Source organism: Cyrtonyx montezumae, unplaced genomic scaffold (genome assembly GCF_038088225.1).
Source record: "Cyrtonyx montezumae isolate F1298 unplaced genomic scaffold, pur_monq_1.0 scaffold_10, whole genome shotgun sequence".
In the NCBI taxonomy this organism is placed as follows: Eukaryota; Metazoa; Chordata; class Aves; order Galliformes; family Odontophoridae; genus Cyrtonyx; species Cyrtonyx montezumae.
The window spans coordinates 4,748,107-4,764,948 of NW_027071826.1; the positions used below are offsets into that span (position 1 = coordinate 4,748,107).

Consider the following 16,842-nt stretch of genomic DNA (forward strand, 5'->3'; position numbering starts at 1 on the left):
AGAACAGGCCAAAGAGCTGCTCCTCTCCTGGAGCAGCCGCTGGGGCTTAACAGACATCAAAACTGCTTATTTAAAAACAGCAGAAGGGTTTACTATGAGATCCATGGCACAGCATTGGGCTTATGTGGCAGGATGCTGCCTGTGGGGGCTGTAGGAGGCGCCCCATCCGGTGCAGTCAGTGATCTGACAGCTGTGCTGCTGTGACCATGCATTGAAGAAAGGCTTAAACACACTGCAAAGGGTGTTTGCAGCTGTGCAAAGGGGTGCTTGAGAAAGAAAGCGGGTAGCATTCCCCCCCTGGAGCCCCCAAGTTCAGCGAGGGGCAGGAGGTGCTCCACACAGCCTGCAGGGACCAGGCAGAGCTGCAGCCCAGGGACAACAGCCCAGTGCAGCCTGGTGCAGGCCTGGCAGGAGCTGCGGCCCAGATGACATCCAGCTGGATCAGTGCCTGCACCCACCTGGGAAATGCTCTTGAAGGCAAGCCAAGGGAAGGACCCACCCTGGGGCAGGGAAGAGCACAAGGAAGGAGGAGTAGAAGAAGAAATATTAAGGCCTGACCACAAACCTCGCGCCCCACCCCTTGTGGTGCTAAAAGGGGGAGAAGGCAGAAAAATTGAGACATTGAACCCAGGAAGAAGGGCAGCAGCAGGAACGTGTTGTTTGCTTTTAGTTCTCACTGTCCTAACTGTGTGATGAATGCACCTTCCACATGCTGTGTCTGTTTTGCCCATGGTGGCAATGGGTGAGCAATCTCCCTGTCCTTACCCCAACACACTGAGCTGTTGGGCTCTTTTGGAAATCATGCTTTCTCCATGTGGCCTGCTGAGGAGAGAGAGGGAGGGAACAGCTTGGTGGGCAGGTCAGCCCTCTGCAGGGATCGTTACGAGGCTGAACAAAACACTTCAGATAGCTCCATAAGTTAGTGCAGGGAATTGAAAAAAAATGCATTTATGGTAAACTAGAATTAACAGATACCATTTATCAGTTACCAGCACACAACTCTTGCTTCACACATACCCTGTGAACATCAGCTCATTTTACATGCAAAAGACCAAAAAGCAGGTATTACAACAGTTCTTTCACAATCCTAATTTAGAAAAATATATTTTACTCTTTGTTGATACTGCACAGTGAACTTCACTCCCTCTTCTGATCAAGTTGAAGGAGAATAATACTGTCCGTAATTCCACGCGTTCTGGTAATTGTACTAGGAAAAAAAAGACAGGTGATTAGGAAGTCAGAATAGCTGGTCCCTTGAGGGACAGCTGGTAAGTTATCTGCCCAGAAAGGCACAGGGAACTTCAGTCTCTGTCACGTTAGCTGCTCTGAACACAGGCCCCTATAGCCACACAGGTATCACATCCACAATATCCATACATCAGTGCCTTCTGCCTGAAGTCAGCTGTGCTACTGAAGTGAAACTGAAGTGTCATTCAGTTGCAGGGAGTCATGCACTGCAGATACTGTTGCCTGTTTGTGTGAACTAATGCTCCATCCCCTCAGAGAGTGCTTCTGTTCGCTGTTCTCCACAAGATTTGGAATACAAAGGAAGTACCCAGAAATGGACTTGGCTCTTCAACAACAGCACACAGACCTTCTCCAAGGAAGGGTATAAGTCTGCTCTGATGGAGACAGGGTTTTCCCCCTAGCTTGGCACAAGGTGCTTTCCTCACACTGGCTGAGGCACCTTTCCCCACCTGACTTTGGAGTGAACATTTGTCACATTTGTCCTTGAATATGGACAATTCTAAAACAAGTTGCACAACTACTTGTGCATCTGCAAACACTGCTCTCTGGCTTGGTTGGCCAGCACCAACCACCTTCAGCACTAACCACCTTCAGTATTCATCTCATACAGAAAAGGCAAGTTATGATACTCTGACTTTGTAACCCGTCCCTCAGCCAAGCCAGGACACAAAATGACCTGTCAGTGTACTGCAGCTGCTACATGTCCGGCAAGAAGAGGAAACTAAGCTTACTGTCTTACCCTATACCCCTACAGGGGACAAAATGAAATGCTGTGCAAGAAAAGCCTCTGATCCTGCATGCACTATGTACTAGTGCAGGAGAATGCACACTGAGATGTTACAGGAAACACTAGTTGGAGAAATTAATGATTAAAACTCCTTCATCTGAAGAATTAGCCAAAAGAGCAAGCCAAAAAAGCAAGATGGGATTCTGTTTCAGCCTTCCCTTAACAACTGACACTAGGCCACAGGTAAAGAGAAGTCCCTGGGAGAGCAACAACTGCACATATCCAGAACGTGCACAGAAGGAACAACCAAAGCACACACTTACCTGGTACCAGGCGTTATAGTTGTATGCTGCCTGATTGACCTGCATGTCTCCATCCATCATCTGTGCTGACGCCATCGTTTGTTCATCTGTGAGCATCTTCTTCTCATCTGGCTCCTCCGATCTGCAAAGTTAGCACATGTTTGGAAACGCTATCTTACATTTTGCACGTAAGTGAGAAATGCTGTAACAGATGACAGTAAGCAGCATTTCCAAACTCAGCATCCTGTCTGAACGGGGTAACGCAACCAACTTTGAGGACGGTGATATATGCTGCCTCAGAACAACAGCCTGCTTTATAAATCATACTGGTACTCCAACTGAGACATCAACACCATGCTTTCACTTAGAGCTTTTGTTCTCTTTAGCAGTACTCTTTCGTTTTACTGGAACATAACTCACGATCACCACAAGAAATCTCTTTCCTCTTGTTTAAACCTGCAGTACAGCTGTGGGGTACACTTGTAAATGACTAAGAATTAAACTTGTTCTTGTAGACCATCAGCTTTAAGAGAAATACATTTAGTTCACAGACTAACCAAAAAACAGACCCAAACCCCCACCTTCAGAGGCTGCTCCCTGAACTGCTTTTAAAGCATTTATGTTCTTTGTATCAGACAGTACTTCAAGGCAGTGCACGTTCCTATTACCAGCACTGCATCACCTACCAAGTTAGTTTAGAAATAAGCTACCCACCCGTTCTCTGCTCTCCTCTTCAGAGTATCCTGCTCCTTTAGAAGTGCTTGGTGTTCATCATAAGCATCCAAAAGCCTGATGAGAAAAAACAGCGAGTTGCTCACCACTTCCATGCTAACACCTTTGACACAAGCAACCGTTCTAAAAGATGTCCTTCAAAAGACAGAAATACTGAAATATTCTAACTCAGTGACCTAAAACAGACTGAAAAGCCAAGAGAATATAAAACGGATTCCACATCTTAATTTGAAGGGAGATTCCATAACACACAGTAAGAATTTTCTCAGCAACGTCAGCTGGGAAGTTCCCAGCTTCTCGCTCTTTCTGAGCTGCTTTAAGAAATGAACTTCCCACAGGTTTCTAAAAGGTGCTTGAGACACTGCTGCTCCTCCCAGCAATGGCTCACATCACCTTGGTGCTGTCTGCATTGCACTGATATTCAGTAAAACCACAGTGCAGCTCCCACAGGCTTTGTTCCAGCAGCACAGGAAGGACAGCTTTATTTCCTGCAGCCAAGAGAGCTGTGCCACTGGTGCTTTATGTATCACCACATACCCTGAGTGAAAGCCTCATTTCCTTTCCCAATTCCAATACAAATAAGCTAGCTAAGTGTCATCTCACCTGATGCGTGCTACAGTTTTCAAGGCATCAAATGAAAAATGCTTATTCTGACAATACTGCTCTCAGGAAAAACGCTTCTTGCCCTTATTCTTCCTTCCAGTATTATTTGGGAGCTTAAAACTTTATTTTCTTTGGTCTGCTTCAGGCCTCAGAGTTGCAATGCCCAGCTGCCATGCGATTTACAACGCTCAGAGCCAACAGCAGCTGAGGACAGCTACTGCTGCAAACATACAAAGCAGAAAAACTGACTCCTGCTTTGCTGTGCCAAGTTAATGAACCGCACAATGTAAATAAAAGCAAGAGCTTATTTTACAATAAAGGATCAAGACAAATAAAGCTTATCTAGTATTAACTATAAGTTGCACTCCTTTATGATTCCCCCACATAAGTGTACAGCATTAAGGCTTCTAAACGTAGGGGAAGAAAGTAACCCAACAATGCAGTTCTGAGAACTGAAGCAGCAGCTTCCAGGGAACAACAGCACATATCATACCCGTGCCACAAAACGTTCTCTTTGGGAAGCATCCTCCTTTACAAGACTTGGGAAAAGAAACCTACAGCAGGAAGGTACGGGCGTTAAGAGCTCACTCTCTGAGGCATTATTTCAGATAAAAAGGGGATAATTTTCTGGGAGGAGGTTCCTACTTCAGAACTGGACTTCAGTTTGGGAAAGTAGCTGTACCAGGAGGAAGAACTGCAGGGAAATAAATAGCCTTATGGGTGCACTAAGCCATCCCCTCCCCTGCTACTTCTACAGGCACTCTTTGTGACCTCAATTTGGCCACTGCACAGGCTGCACCTTACTTGTTTACATCAGAACCAAAATCTTCAAGAAATTCCACTTTTCGCTGCGAAAACGTAACCCTCATTTTTATAGACAATGAGCCATTAACAGCTTTATCAAAACAGCTCAAAATGTTTTCTTCATTTTGTGTGAGATCACCACAGTATTCCATTTCAAGCAAGTTGAGATACAGTTTTGTATTTTCCTGTACAAGAAAGAAAAAAAAAAAGAAATGCAATCAGAACTTGCTGGTGATTTGCATGAGGTATTTAACACTGAACATTTATGCACTGAATACATCCCAGAAAATCGACATCATGAACATATCCCAGAACTGTCAGTACAAGCATTTTGTTTCCACACTGGCCATCTCTGATCTGGTTTGGCACACAAACAGATTGGTAGTGCTCCAACACCACAAACACAGGTGTCGTGCACAGCTAACAGCAAGGGTGGCACACAGCAATCCAGGAGTGCTGCCTGCATCATCAGTTTGGTTTGCCCTGAGATGGGAACACTTCATAACGTTTACGACTCCTAAAAGGCAAAATGAACCAAACCATACTTCCCATGAAAGAGTTACAACTGCAAACTGCAAATATGGCAACGTCAGTTTAGAGGGACTGGTGTCTCCATGCAGTAACGAAACATCACATACAGTTACAGTACCTGTCATCATTGTTGCCATATTTTAAGTGGGGGACAAAAAAAAAATATATATATCATTTTGTTTTTAGTACAGCAAGGAAAGAACACATACTTTGTCGATTTCTATGGCATCTGACAGCACTTTTCTTGCCTTTGGAAGATTTTTCTGCACTTTGAAGAGGTGCCGAGCTAATTTGATGGCATAGAATGATGATTCACTAACTGACTTGGCGTTCCTAACAGCTTCTTCGAGCAGGCGCTCGGCTTCTTCCATGTTGCCATGCCTGCGCTCTAAGCTTACTCTTCGCAAGCGAACCATTGCTAGGCCTAGAATACATTCTTCAAATGTCTTCAAGATTCTTCTCGCCTCATCGATGTTGCCTGAAACACCAGGGAACACGATTTAAAATATGACACCTCTAACACCTTCCTTCAAACAGAATCCCTCCCAGGAGAGGTTAACTTTGCCCTTACCCTGCTGTTCCTCAAAGGCAGCCCACAGCATGTGAACCATCGGTTTCTTAGGAAGGTGTATTGTGCAAGCCCTGCTGTAGACATGCCTCACTCCTTCAATACTATGATTCTCCATGTATTTGGCATACTATAGTTGAAAACAGAGCAGAGATTGAATAATTTTACAGCTTAGATTTGTCTTTAAGTACAGGACAGAAGGATAAAATTCTTTTGTTTAAACCCATTCAGCACCTTTATTGAACCACTAGACTAGTTTCTGTAAGGAAGGACGTAGAGAGGCAACGAAGTTGGCATATGCAGCAGTCAAATCTGGTTGCAAGCAGACCATCTCCTAATGCAACAGATATAGTTATATATGAACAACGTTCGACAAGAGTACAAAAGGTTAGTCACTAGATCAGTGTATGCCATGGGATCAGTGGCAAACCACTTCCCTTACCTTAATCCAGAAGTCCTCATAGAGGGCACATGAAATAACACATCTTTCAAAGAGGACCACAACTCGTTCATGCGTCCCATTTTCTATCTCAAATTCTAAGTACTCTTTCCAGTTTTTTAGCTGAGCTTTCTCCAGGGGTTTCACGTGAAAGTAAGGCCTCTTTATCTGCAACAATCACAGGATGCCAGGTCAGACCACAAACACACATCTAAGCCGGTTACAAAATAACCACACACCATTCCTAATGGCACTCTGAGCAGGGCTTCAGAATGGCACCTTATTATCTGTTAATTAAGTCAAGTTGGGTGATCCCACTTAACTGAGAAACTCTGTTGATATCTACAGTTCAGTTCACCCAGAAAGCTTTCTGAGCGCAAACATTCACAGAATTTCAAAACTAAGGAGACAAACAGTACCTTGAAATCCTTTCCATTGCAACGTAATGTCACATTATAAGCAACAACTACTGTGCACAAACATACTGCCCAAATGATCATCACCACACTAATGAACGTCCTATAAGTCAGGTTCAAAATCTGACTGAGAATCATGGCAAGGAAAGACAGCACCGATTTGAATTCCACATCAAATACTTAAATTGAGCTGATCATTCCACAAGTAGCACAACTGCTAGGCCAGGCTGGATGGAGCAACCTGACACAGTGGCTGGCAGCTCTGCCCGGGGCAGGGGGCTGGAACCAGGTGATCCTTAAGGTCCCCTCCAACCTACACTGTTCTGATTCTGTGGCTGCACTGTCACTGCTGCCAGCAAGAGCTGGGTTGGACACAGAAAATCAACAGTGCTCTAAATTAAGCATAGCAAATAATCCTTCTGGAGAGCTTTTTTCCCCTCTCTTCGCATTTAATTGTACTTGATTATTTCTTTCCCAGACTGCAATTCCACCTCAGTATACATTCATTCAAGTATTTAAAGAACTGATCACAATTAAGGAGGCACATTCAATCCCTCCAGGCCACCCAAAATGGAAAGCCCATCATCTCTCTGAGATCCACACCGAATTCTATGAAACCCAGTGATTTGTTGTCTTATCAACTCAGACACATCACTGCTGCTAAAAACTAAACATCACGCAGGTCTGAGAGGCCTCCATCACTTATCTGACATCTGCTGCACAGCTGCCTTATCTCTGTTGTAAAGACACGTTTAACTTCATATTTTACACTCTTTGTAGGTCCAGTGTAATATCTATAGATATAAGTTTATGACTATAGAGCAGACACACTCTCTTGGTAGAGCAGGTAGATTCCGCCCAGGCTAATACAGAACAACCTGTTTCCAATACATTTTCCAAGGCACGTTCACTCTCAGCACACTCCGAAGCTTCAGTGACCTGCAGCTAAAGGTGAGCCAGTAACAGCTACACTCACAATCACTCCGTGCTGCCCATCAGCACACCTGAGCCTCACTTCCTCTTGGGACACTGCGTATCCTTTGCTTGCTTCCAGGACTGACACCCAGCACAAAAGAGATCCTGTAACTGGGAACAGCCCTTCAGGCTGTGGTTCATTCCCTGGGGCTCACTACCTGCTAGGATGGGCTATGGGACCACAGGTTTGAGTTCCTTTGGATTACAGAGCACAGCAAGGAACACAAGAACAGGCCTGAGCTCATGTATAGGCTATTAAAGAGTCTCTGACCGTTCCACACACGATTCTTGGGCACAATGTACTCTTTGTTCTTCTCTTCCATCTACTCTCCTCTCAACATTGCAACACAGTACCACACCCACCAGAGAAATACTGAGAACTGAAAAGCTCACACAACTTTGTCAAAAGGAACCAAATTTAATTCTACCGAGAATACCTTCTCTATTTGCTGTGATTGAATTATTAGTTTAATTAACTACTGTTAACATGTTAGATGGTTACTTCTGGAAAGCCAAAGCTAACTGATTTTAGATGCAAGAATATACTCCAGAAATACACAGGCAGACATGAATTTCTTTTTCTTTTTAGGATATGCCTTCTTTGAAATTAATGAAGGAAACAATTCCAATTATTGTGTAGCACTCTGGATGCACAAAGCAAGACTGAATTACAGAACCACACAACTGCAGAGGTTGGAAGGGACCTCTGAGGATCACAGAAGTCCAACACTCCTGCCAAGCAGGCTCCCTGCAGCAGGCTGCAGTACCACAGCATTACAGAACTGTACAGCGTTTGGTTTGTATTTAAAGGCTGCTCAGTAAAATAGCATTGTGCTATCTTGCCTCTCTCCAAATACTGTCTGAGGCTTTTACAGCCTCAGATGATAGAGCTGACTTCACAAGCTGCTTCTGACAAGAGCAGAAAAGTGAAGCGAGATCTTTACTCCAAGAACCACAGGAGTTTAAAGCCTAACTGTTACTTGAACTCCTAATTCCCAATCTTACATTCAGAACTCCCACATGCTGCCTCACAAAGAAAAAACAAACTTACCCCTTCTTCAAATGTCCACCTCTTACTGACTTCATGTTCATTGTGATTGAACATTTCCTGATGAATCTCAATGATTCTGTGCCTCATGTTCTCTATTTCAGTGATTAGCTAAAACACAATTGTTCAGAAATGTAACACAGGAAGATGCTGCATCAGATTTGTAAACGTACTTTATGACAACAGTACTACGCATAAATCACAAGTAGCACAGATGCATTAAATGCTGCACAAAACAGCTTGGGGAGGGGAGGAGTATTACCCCGATGATGCCTTGGTTCTTAGTGCAACCCAACTAAAGGTTTTCTAGGTGAAGTTTTGGTCTTATCTTAAAGATGAGCTCCATTTCTTTGACACCTACGGAAGTGCTGTTAGAGCATGCTCTACAGACAAAAGCTGTCTGTCTATAGCATGAGGCAAGGAGCAGTGATATGCAAGAGTAAGGGAAGAAATCCCGACGAAAACTCTCTGCATATGTACCTTGGCAGGGTCAGTTATATCTTCAGTACCCGAGGGCAGATCGTCGCCAGCCGACGCGTCACCCCCTGCGTGGCCATTCACAGATGCGAGCTCTCTGCGCAGCTGAATAAACTGCTCAGAAGTCAGGAGGTCTCGAGGCAAGTTGTTCTGGACATGGTCTTTAAACCTAGCAAGAGTTAGAAGCACGTCAACATAAATCTCATTTTCTGTTGTCACACTCGGCACAATCAGAACACAGTGAAACCTGGGCAGGCTCTAAATCAGTTCACTGATGAAGAACACCACTGAGCACGTGCAAAAATGTATACACAGAACAAACCTTCTTCTGTGTATCAGATGTTCAAAAGTTCCACATTTCAAAGAAAACTGAAATCATTAGGAACTTAAATAATGAAAACAGACCACTTACACCTGCAGACAGTACAAGGAAGTAAGCGTCTAATTTAACTAGGGCTTCTGGTTCCCTCTTAAAGTCTCCATACTGATGTAGAGCTCAACTATCCATAACTTAGCTAAGCATTTCTATTTATGCTTAAATAAAATGATGACACCAAGCTGAGTGGTGCAGCTGATAGGGCAGAATTAAGGGATGCCATCCAGAGGGACCCTGACTAACTCAGAGGGTAGGTCTGTGTGAACCTAATGTAGATCAACAATCAAAGTGCAAGGTTCTGCTCTTGGGTTGGGGAAATCCCAGGTCTATGTACAGAATGGGAGAAGAACTTGAAGGCAGTCCTGCTGAGAAGGACTCCAGGTCCCTGGAAGATCAAAATCTGAACACGAGCCAGCAGTGTGTGCTTGCAGCTCGAAAGGCCAATGGTATCCAAGGCTCTGTCAGAAGAGGGGAAGCCAGCAGGGACAGGGAGGGGATTGTCCTCCTCTGCTCTGCCCTCCAGAGGCACCACATGCAGTACTGTGTCCAGGTCTGGGCCCCCAGTACAAGACAGCCGTGGAGCTGTTGCAGAGGATGCAGAAGAAGCCCATGAATGATCAGAGGGCTGGAGAACCTCCACTACAAGGAGAGGCTGAGGAAGCTGGCATCGCTCAGCCTGCAGAAGAGAAGGCTGCAAGGAGACCACATTGCGGCCATACAATATTTAAAGGAGATTATGAACAGGATGGAAATCAACTTTGTACATGGGCAGATAGTGAAAGGAGAAAGGGAAATGGTGTAAAGCTAAAGAAAGGGAGATTTAGACTAGATGTCAGCAGAAGTTCTCACTGAGAAGCTGGTGAGGAGCTGGCACAAGCTGCCCAGACAGGCTGTGGGTGCCCCATCCCTGGAGGTGTTCAAGGCCAGGATGGATGGACCCTGGGCAATCTGATTTAGTACCTGACCCCGTGGCTGGCAACGCTGGCTGTGGCAGGAGGGTTGGAACTTGATGGTCCTTAGGTCCCCTCCAACCCAAGCCATTCTGTGTCTCTATGAAAGTGTTCTGGCACAAATGAGCACTGTATGAGGTATTTTTAAAAAGCTTCCATTCTATGAAAGATTTCATTCTATGATTCTGCTTTTTCAAAGACTGCCAATTCCAAGGCCTTCCTTTAATCATCTGAAGAATTTGAGTCCTAATTGCAACCATATTCATTAAACATGTAGCAGCACTTAAAAATAGCTAGTGAGAATGTATGAATAAATAAATAACCATTTTAAGCTGTTGCTCTGAGCAAACACTTTCACATACAAACAGGTAGGTTTGCATGTGCTTAAGAAACTCACAGCACTAGCTACATCTCTGTTTTCTCTTTACCTTTGGAAGTGATGACTGTAGAGTTGTGTTGGAATTCCAAGGATACGATCATATATGGATGTAACTTCCCTCAGGTTTCCCTGCTCATCTTCCCAGTTTATATACATTTCCCACAGTCTGTCAGAACGGAAATCTGTCCCAGCAGCTAACACTGCATGTTCATAGGCTCTGGAAAAATAATTTAGTTGTTTCTGGATGCAGTGACAGAGCAAGGGAGAAAAGTTCAAAGAGTCCTCATTTACTTGCAACCATACTTAAATTGCTTACTTAGAACTTTTCACTGTATCTTCCAGGTATCGACTGTAAGACCTTCAGGAATTGAGAAGGTTCCCATCCACACCTCCTCCTCTACCCCCTCAGCTAAAACACATTCATCTGATTGCATTACTATACACACGTCCTTCAAGTACCACTTCCTCTGCTTTCAACTTACCCTCGAATAGTACTGTTAGCTTCAGGATCATCAGGGTCCAAGGTGTCTTTTAAGAAGTTGATATAGTGTATCCAAAGATCAACACTAAGAGGAATAGCCTGAAGCCCTCGGCGATAAACCTATGAAGAGAACGTGAACTGTACTTCAAATACTTAATGGTGTCCTAATAGAGAGGCAACACTGTGTTATCCGGTGAACCTTAGAAATACTAATTACTGGAATTTTGTTTAAATAATCTACCATTACCATTCGGGTGGAGGTTGGATAGAACATGGCAATGTTCTGATCTCCACGTGCAGAGTCTTGATCTTCAAAGCGCAGCGGTCCCTGCATTCTGACCAGGTTGTGTGGGCAGGCTTTGGGGTATAGACCATAGGGCACAGACCCATTAGATCATCATTGACAGCGTCTGACCAAAAATGCAATAAGATGTAGCAATTGTGACCAGAAAACCAACTATATTGCTTTGAAAATGAGTAATAAATGTAAGTGAGAGAAAAGCCCTGCCCTACTTGTTAAGCTGCAGTGTAATACAGAGGCTTGCACTGCAAAGCTTGACAAACTGTAGAGGTTTAACGCACCTGCCAACAAAGAGAGAAAACATTAGCTACAAATGCCACAGAAGTGACAAGTGCAAACAAAATCCCTACAAACCTGACCATACATGGCAGGTTCTGGCAGCCAAATGACTTGTGGTAGGTCAGTCATTATTTGGCTAACAGGATCAATGGCAATAGCTTCATCCAGCTACCTACGTACCTCATCGGATTGCTTAATGTTGTCGTGTCGCTTTTCTAGGTCTGCATACTTCTTCCAGTACCCATAGCAATATGGATAGTGAGTGAAAAACTTGTCAAATGCTTTCCTGGCAGCTGGTAGGTGGTTCTGTGAAGTACATAATAAAAGGTGAGACCTCCAACGCAAAGCTTGAAGAACAAAACAAGCATCTAACTACTATCTTATCCTGGCACCACAATATACCTAATGCAGCAAGTCCACCCCAAAGACTGAACAAAACAAGTCCAAGATCAGGACAAACATGATATAGCTTCCCCAGAAACCTTTCCCAGCCACAAAAACTGCAGTTCAGAGACCTGCTTAGACAGAATGACTTGGACATTACAGCCACACACAATTTGTGTGTGAGCGTGAATTTACACAGGCCCAACAAGCAACAAGATCAACTTCTGTTTTCACGTATCGTGCTGCAAGTCCCACAGGTTATCTGCATCTCATGAGAAAAGACATTGGTCCTTGTTTGTCACAGTGCATGAGGCTAAGAAGGACCAAACTACCCCAGTTAACCAGGCAGGTTACACACAGCTTATTCTGACTAAAAACTGAGAGGGGTGTTACAAAAATCAAGCACAATCAATGTGGTTTTAGGTAATGCTGAACATGCCCCAGTGCACAGCATTCAAAAAGCTAGCAAGAACTTCCTGTTCATGTTACAGCTGATTATTTACTACCAAAAACTAAGTGCAAAGAGCTATCTCTAGTAATGCACAAGTTTTAGCAGATATTTTCACCTTCAGAAGCTGGAACAAAGTTCTCACAAGAGTAAAAAAAAAAAAAAAACAACCAAAAAACAGAACGTTATTCCTATTTTCAAATTAGTTACTGTTTCAGTATCATCTCATAAATTGCTGTTCTTATTTTATAACCTCAACAATCATCCTCAAACAGTGCATGAGAAAGCCTGATGTACAGTGCTGATTTGTTACTGGGAGATCCATGAGATGGTTTGTTCAGGTTATTTCTGGAAGGCCACAGGAGAAGGGGGCACATACGAACCTCTTGCTCCACGTACTGTAGTAGATAGACCCATCCTGTGAAATCCTGAGGATTGTCCTCTACTACCTTCCAGAACTTGTCAAAATCCAGAGGGAAGCCAGCCTCAAGATCTGTTGTCTGTAAACTTCCAATATTCGGAATTTCACCCTCTTCCTGTGTGTTGTCTTCGTTCAAGTCAGGGGAACTATCAGGTGATTGCTCCATCTCAGTTACACTCATGATTTCTGTGCTGAAGTCCATATGCTGCTCTTCTGTCGTGGTTTCAGCACCATTGCCAGTGCTGTCATTGCTTATGGTCGTTGCTGCTGCTGTCTTCTCCTCCTCCGTACTGTCTGAGTTCTGCATAGTTGAGTTTTCCATGCTGTCCTACAGAAATAAAAACATTTAATGTTTAAGCAGTGGAGATTCAAGTACAACACGGCTGGGAAATACCGTGCAGTCATTAATTCAACTACAGTAGTTCAGGAAGCAGTGGTAAGAGCTGTAAGTGCTCCCACTGAAGGGGGGGGATGGGGGAACCGTTCATTCCACCAGATATTACTGACACCAGAAAGCTGCCTGCTGGCTCTAACTGCTGCAAAGCACACGTGGGTCAGGCTACAAATCAAGAACTGTCTACATAGAGATTCAGCCACTCTGTTATGCTGGAAGCAATTAATTCACAACCATCTCCCTCTGATTCTCATGAAACAGTGTAGAAGGCCCAGAAAAGCCTAAAAAGCTCAGAAAAAAGTCAGGGCTTTACCTCAACAGCTCAAGGATGGTTTCTAGTCTAAAAGACCCTTCCACAACCACACTGAAGAATGTATCATTTGAGCCTAATGTTTCCCAGTTCTCAACCTTTCCAGAGTCCCCCCAGTGCTCCCTGCACTCCTGTCCTCCATTGTAAACCTTCACCAACTCCAGCTGCTTCTCTCAGCCCCACCCACAGTGTGAAAGTGTCAGTATCAGTAGCACTTTAACATGCGGACACAAACAAGTCAACGAGCCCAAGCAATTATCACAAGTGCCTATCGAGGTAAAAAAGCAAACAAGTAACAGATTTCCTGTATGAGTCTGGTGGCAGTTCAAGTAAAGAAATAGGTTAAAATTCATTCACTAAATCAGAACTCTCCTACTGAGTACAGACCAGTATTTCCTGGCAAAATGAATCTGTGTGTTTTGGGCCCAGGAGAAAAGCAACGTTGGTAACACAGCGATGCTTCTCACTGTTGCTAAGCAGTGCTGCACAGAACTAAGGCCACTCCAGCCTGTCAGCAACGGCTGCTGGGGCGACCCCAGGAACTGGAATCTGGACAGCTGGCTTAAACTGCCCAAAGAGATATTGCAGAACATTTTTATGGAAGAGTAAGGAGAGTTTTGAGGGGGGTGAGAGCTCACCTCACTGTCTTCCACGCACTGGGAGCCCTGACTTGGTGAGGGGCAAGGAACTGCTTGTGCTTCACTTATTGTAAGCATTTATAGATACAGTCATAACCTTTATGTGTTTTCTCTATCTTAGGAAAGTTTTATCTCAACCCATAAATTCTACTTTTTCTCTCCACTGATAGAGAAGGGGCACAAGCAAACAGCTGTGTGCTGCTCAGCCACGTGGTGGGTTAAGCCACAGCACTATGCTAAGCGTGCCCTCACTGCTTTAACTGGCCCAGATGATAAACTCACAGAGAAAAGAACTGCTGTGACTGTATACAACAGTGGGTCACAGCAGACACGTAACCAGCACTTCATGTGCACTCACACGAAACCCAAGTGGCTGCTGCTGCTTCTCCCTGCCCTCAGGACAGACTCCAGCTGCATCCCACTCCTCACTTTGATCCCATTGCCAAACACTTCCCTGCCCACTTCCAGCCCCTGTCAAGCTCTGCATGCCACCAGGGTGGGAACCCTCCAGCCACGCTCTCTCAGCTCAAGCCACATCCAAATGACCAACTAATCCCAGGCAATGTAATATCCACACAGAGAACGATGGCTCCTCACTGGGAACATATTTTGGAAGGAGTATGAAGTTCAAGCCCTTAGATAAGGCTGCCATCCTCAAGCACACCACCACTTCTCCCTCCTTACAAAGGAAGATGACAAATTATTAACAAATACAAAAATAGTCCCACCCCTACTTATTATCTCCAGAATTCTTAAGCCACCAGTAACAGAACGGAAACATTTTTTGGCAAAGGACAAGTGCCTGTCTCCTATCTCCACTGCCTGAGCTAACAGCTGACGTTTGCTGAGCAGTTCACAGTGCCAGGTGACTCTGAGGTACTTCCAAAAGGTCCACGTGGACCTAATTTGTAAGTTTCCTAAAGTTGCTTCGAAGAAGGAACTGTTCCAATTCTCTTCTGGATACACCACCTGGCAATCATAAAAACACAACTTCTTCCCTTTGTGGAGAAGTACTCATAAACGTGTATCTTTATGTGACAACCGAAATCCAGCAGCCATGTCCTGACCAAGCTGAACACTTTGCTGCCCTTCCTCTCCCAGCACCCAAACTCAGCTTCTTTGGAGAGCATCAGAGATGCCTTCAATATAAACCAAGTTTATTCTTAAAATTATTATATTAAAAATTGAAATAAGCAAAGCAACCTCACTATGCCTTCACCAGCACAACATGGGGGCCAGATGTGCGCCAGTTAAGGACAGCTGCCACCACCATTCACAGCTTACCCCTGTGAGGCTTATGGAACAGGGATGGGTACACCAACAGCACTGACACTGAGTAGCAGTGATAATGCTGGAAAGGACACATACTGCTCTAAGACACGAGGAGCCTAACAGAGCTGTCCGTGCACACGCAGCAATTTCAACATCTAAATTTTTCTGAAGACGTGGTGGACGCTCCGAACCTAAACTCCTCCAACTCCAGCCATGCCCTCAGGCTGGGAGAGAGAAGAGGGAAGAAGGCAAAAAGGAGAGGAGCAGCGCTGCGGGGCAGATTCACACAATCACTGCAGTGGGGAAAGGCCCCTGAGGTCGCCAAGGCCACCCACCCCCTCAGCACATCCCCTGCTCCGAGGCACCTCGGGACGGTGACCACAGCTCCAGGGCGGTGTACTCCTGTGGAGCAGAAATCCTTCCAATAATCCACAGCTGCACAGAAGAGTGGCTTCGTTCCTGGACTTTTTACATCTCTCAAACTACGTATCTAAGTACTCGAGATAAGCGCATGTACCACTTTTGAATCACCCACGTCTCAGCCGCTTCATGCCCGCACTGTGGCTGTGCCACGATGGCGCTCAGGGCCCGGGCACTCACTGCCACGAGCTCGGACCGCTCCTGTTGCAGGTAAGCGCGGTGCCGGCCGAGCACACGCTGCCCGCGGCAGAACGTAAAGAATGAGGGGCCGCTCGCGCTCTATTATGTTGTAATCCAACGGTACGGCACGCAAAGTTCGCACGAAACGCCTCCGCCTCTCCCGCGGCCATTGACTCTCGAAGCGCCCGGCTGAGGGCCCCCGCCCGCGGCCCAACCCCGGGGAGCGGCTGCCCCCTCCGGATCCGCATCACAAGGCCCTCCCCCCGCCGCGCCGGTAGGCCAGGCCGCGCCGGTAGGCCAAGCTAGGCCAAGCTAGGCCAGCTCAGGCCGCCAGGCCAAGGAGGCGCGCCCCACCCGGCCCCACGTCGCTGTCTGACCTCACGGCCGGGGACGGCAGCCCGGCATCCCCTCAGTGCTCCCCGGCCCCGGCGCGCACCCACCTCCGCGGGGCCGAGCAGCGCAGCCTCCTCGCGTAGCGCTTCAGAGAAGAGCGCGGGCCGCGCCTGCGCACTGTGTTATGCACCTGCGCCGCGCATGCGCGCTGAGCACAGCGTTCGCCCGCCCGCAAAATGGCGGCGCTTCCTTCCCCCTCCCTCCCCCTCCCCCCATAAACTTTGAGGCGACTAGGCGGCGGTTACAGAAATAAATCTGTTTATTCTCGTCAGTTCCCGTGTAAAACGCACGCAGGGCCGGCAGCGGGGCCCCGCGCTGGCCGAAGGGACGCAGAAACGGGAGCTTT

At 45.9% G+C, this 16,842-nt stretch overlaps 1 protein-coding gene and 1 non-coding gene across 4 annotated transcripts; both read right to left on the reverse strand.

Moving 5' to 3' along the window:
- Positions 1 to 919: 919 nt before the first annotated feature.
- On the reverse strand, positions 920 to 16,628 carry PRPF39 (pre-mRNA processing factor 39). 3 transcript variants are annotated; one of them, XM_065748826.1, is made up of 14 exons: positions 16,544 to 16,628; positions 12,852 to 13,217; positions 11,817 to 11,942; positions 11,058 to 11,176; positions 10,625 to 10,792; positions 8,874 to 9,039; positions 8,397 to 8,504; positions 5,958 to 6,122; positions 5,519 to 5,645; positions 5,157 to 5,425; positions 4,417 to 4,601; positions 2,992 to 3,066; positions 2,299 to 2,419; positions 920 to 1,207 (listed from the first exon to the last, which is right to left on the reverse strand). In XM_065748826.1, exons 2-14 carry the CDS (start codon positions 13,209 to 13,211, stop codon positions 1,154 to 1,156), a joined length of 2,043 nt encoding a protein of 680 aa, XP_065604898.1. In that variant the 5' UTR covers positions 13,212 to 13,217; positions 16,544 to 16,628; the 3' UTR covers positions 920 to 1,153. The 3 variants fall into 3 exon arrangements, with proteins under 3 accessions (XP_065604898.1, XP_065604918.1, XP_065604908.1); XM_065748846.1 differs by lacking the exons at positions 12,852 to 13,217; positions 16,544 to 16,628 and adding an exon at positions 11,304 to 11,413 and having other exon boundaries at positions 11,817 to 11,901; XM_065748836.1 differs by lacking the exons at positions 11,817 to 11,942; positions 12,852 to 13,217; positions 16,544 to 16,628 and adding an exon at positions 11,304 to 11,808.
- LOC136044035 (small nucleolar RNA SNORD127) lies at positions 4,998 to 5,083 on the reverse strand. Its single transcript, XR_010621784.1, has one exon. It is a non-coding gene; the product is annotated as a small nucleolar RNA SNORD127 (small nucleolar RNA).
- Positions 16,629 to 16,842: the final 214 nt, after the last annotated feature.

What these genes read in the sequence shown, in the direction of transcription:
- PRPF39 (XM_065748826.1), bottom strand. Translation starts at nt 13,211, where the DNA reads ATGGAAAACTCAACTATGCAGAACTCAGACAGTACGGAGGAGGAGAAG. An exon ending in ATGCCATAGAAATCGACAAA is followed by an intron (nt 4,602 to 5,156) that starts GTATGTGTTCTT and finishes TTTCTTGTACAG; the next exon opens with GAAAATACAAAACTGTATCT. An exon ending in AAGAGGAGAGCAGAGAACGG is followed by an intron (nt 2,420 to 2,991) that starts GTGGGTAGCTTA and finishes CTAACTTTGCAG; the next exon opens with ATCGGAGGAGCCAGATGAGA.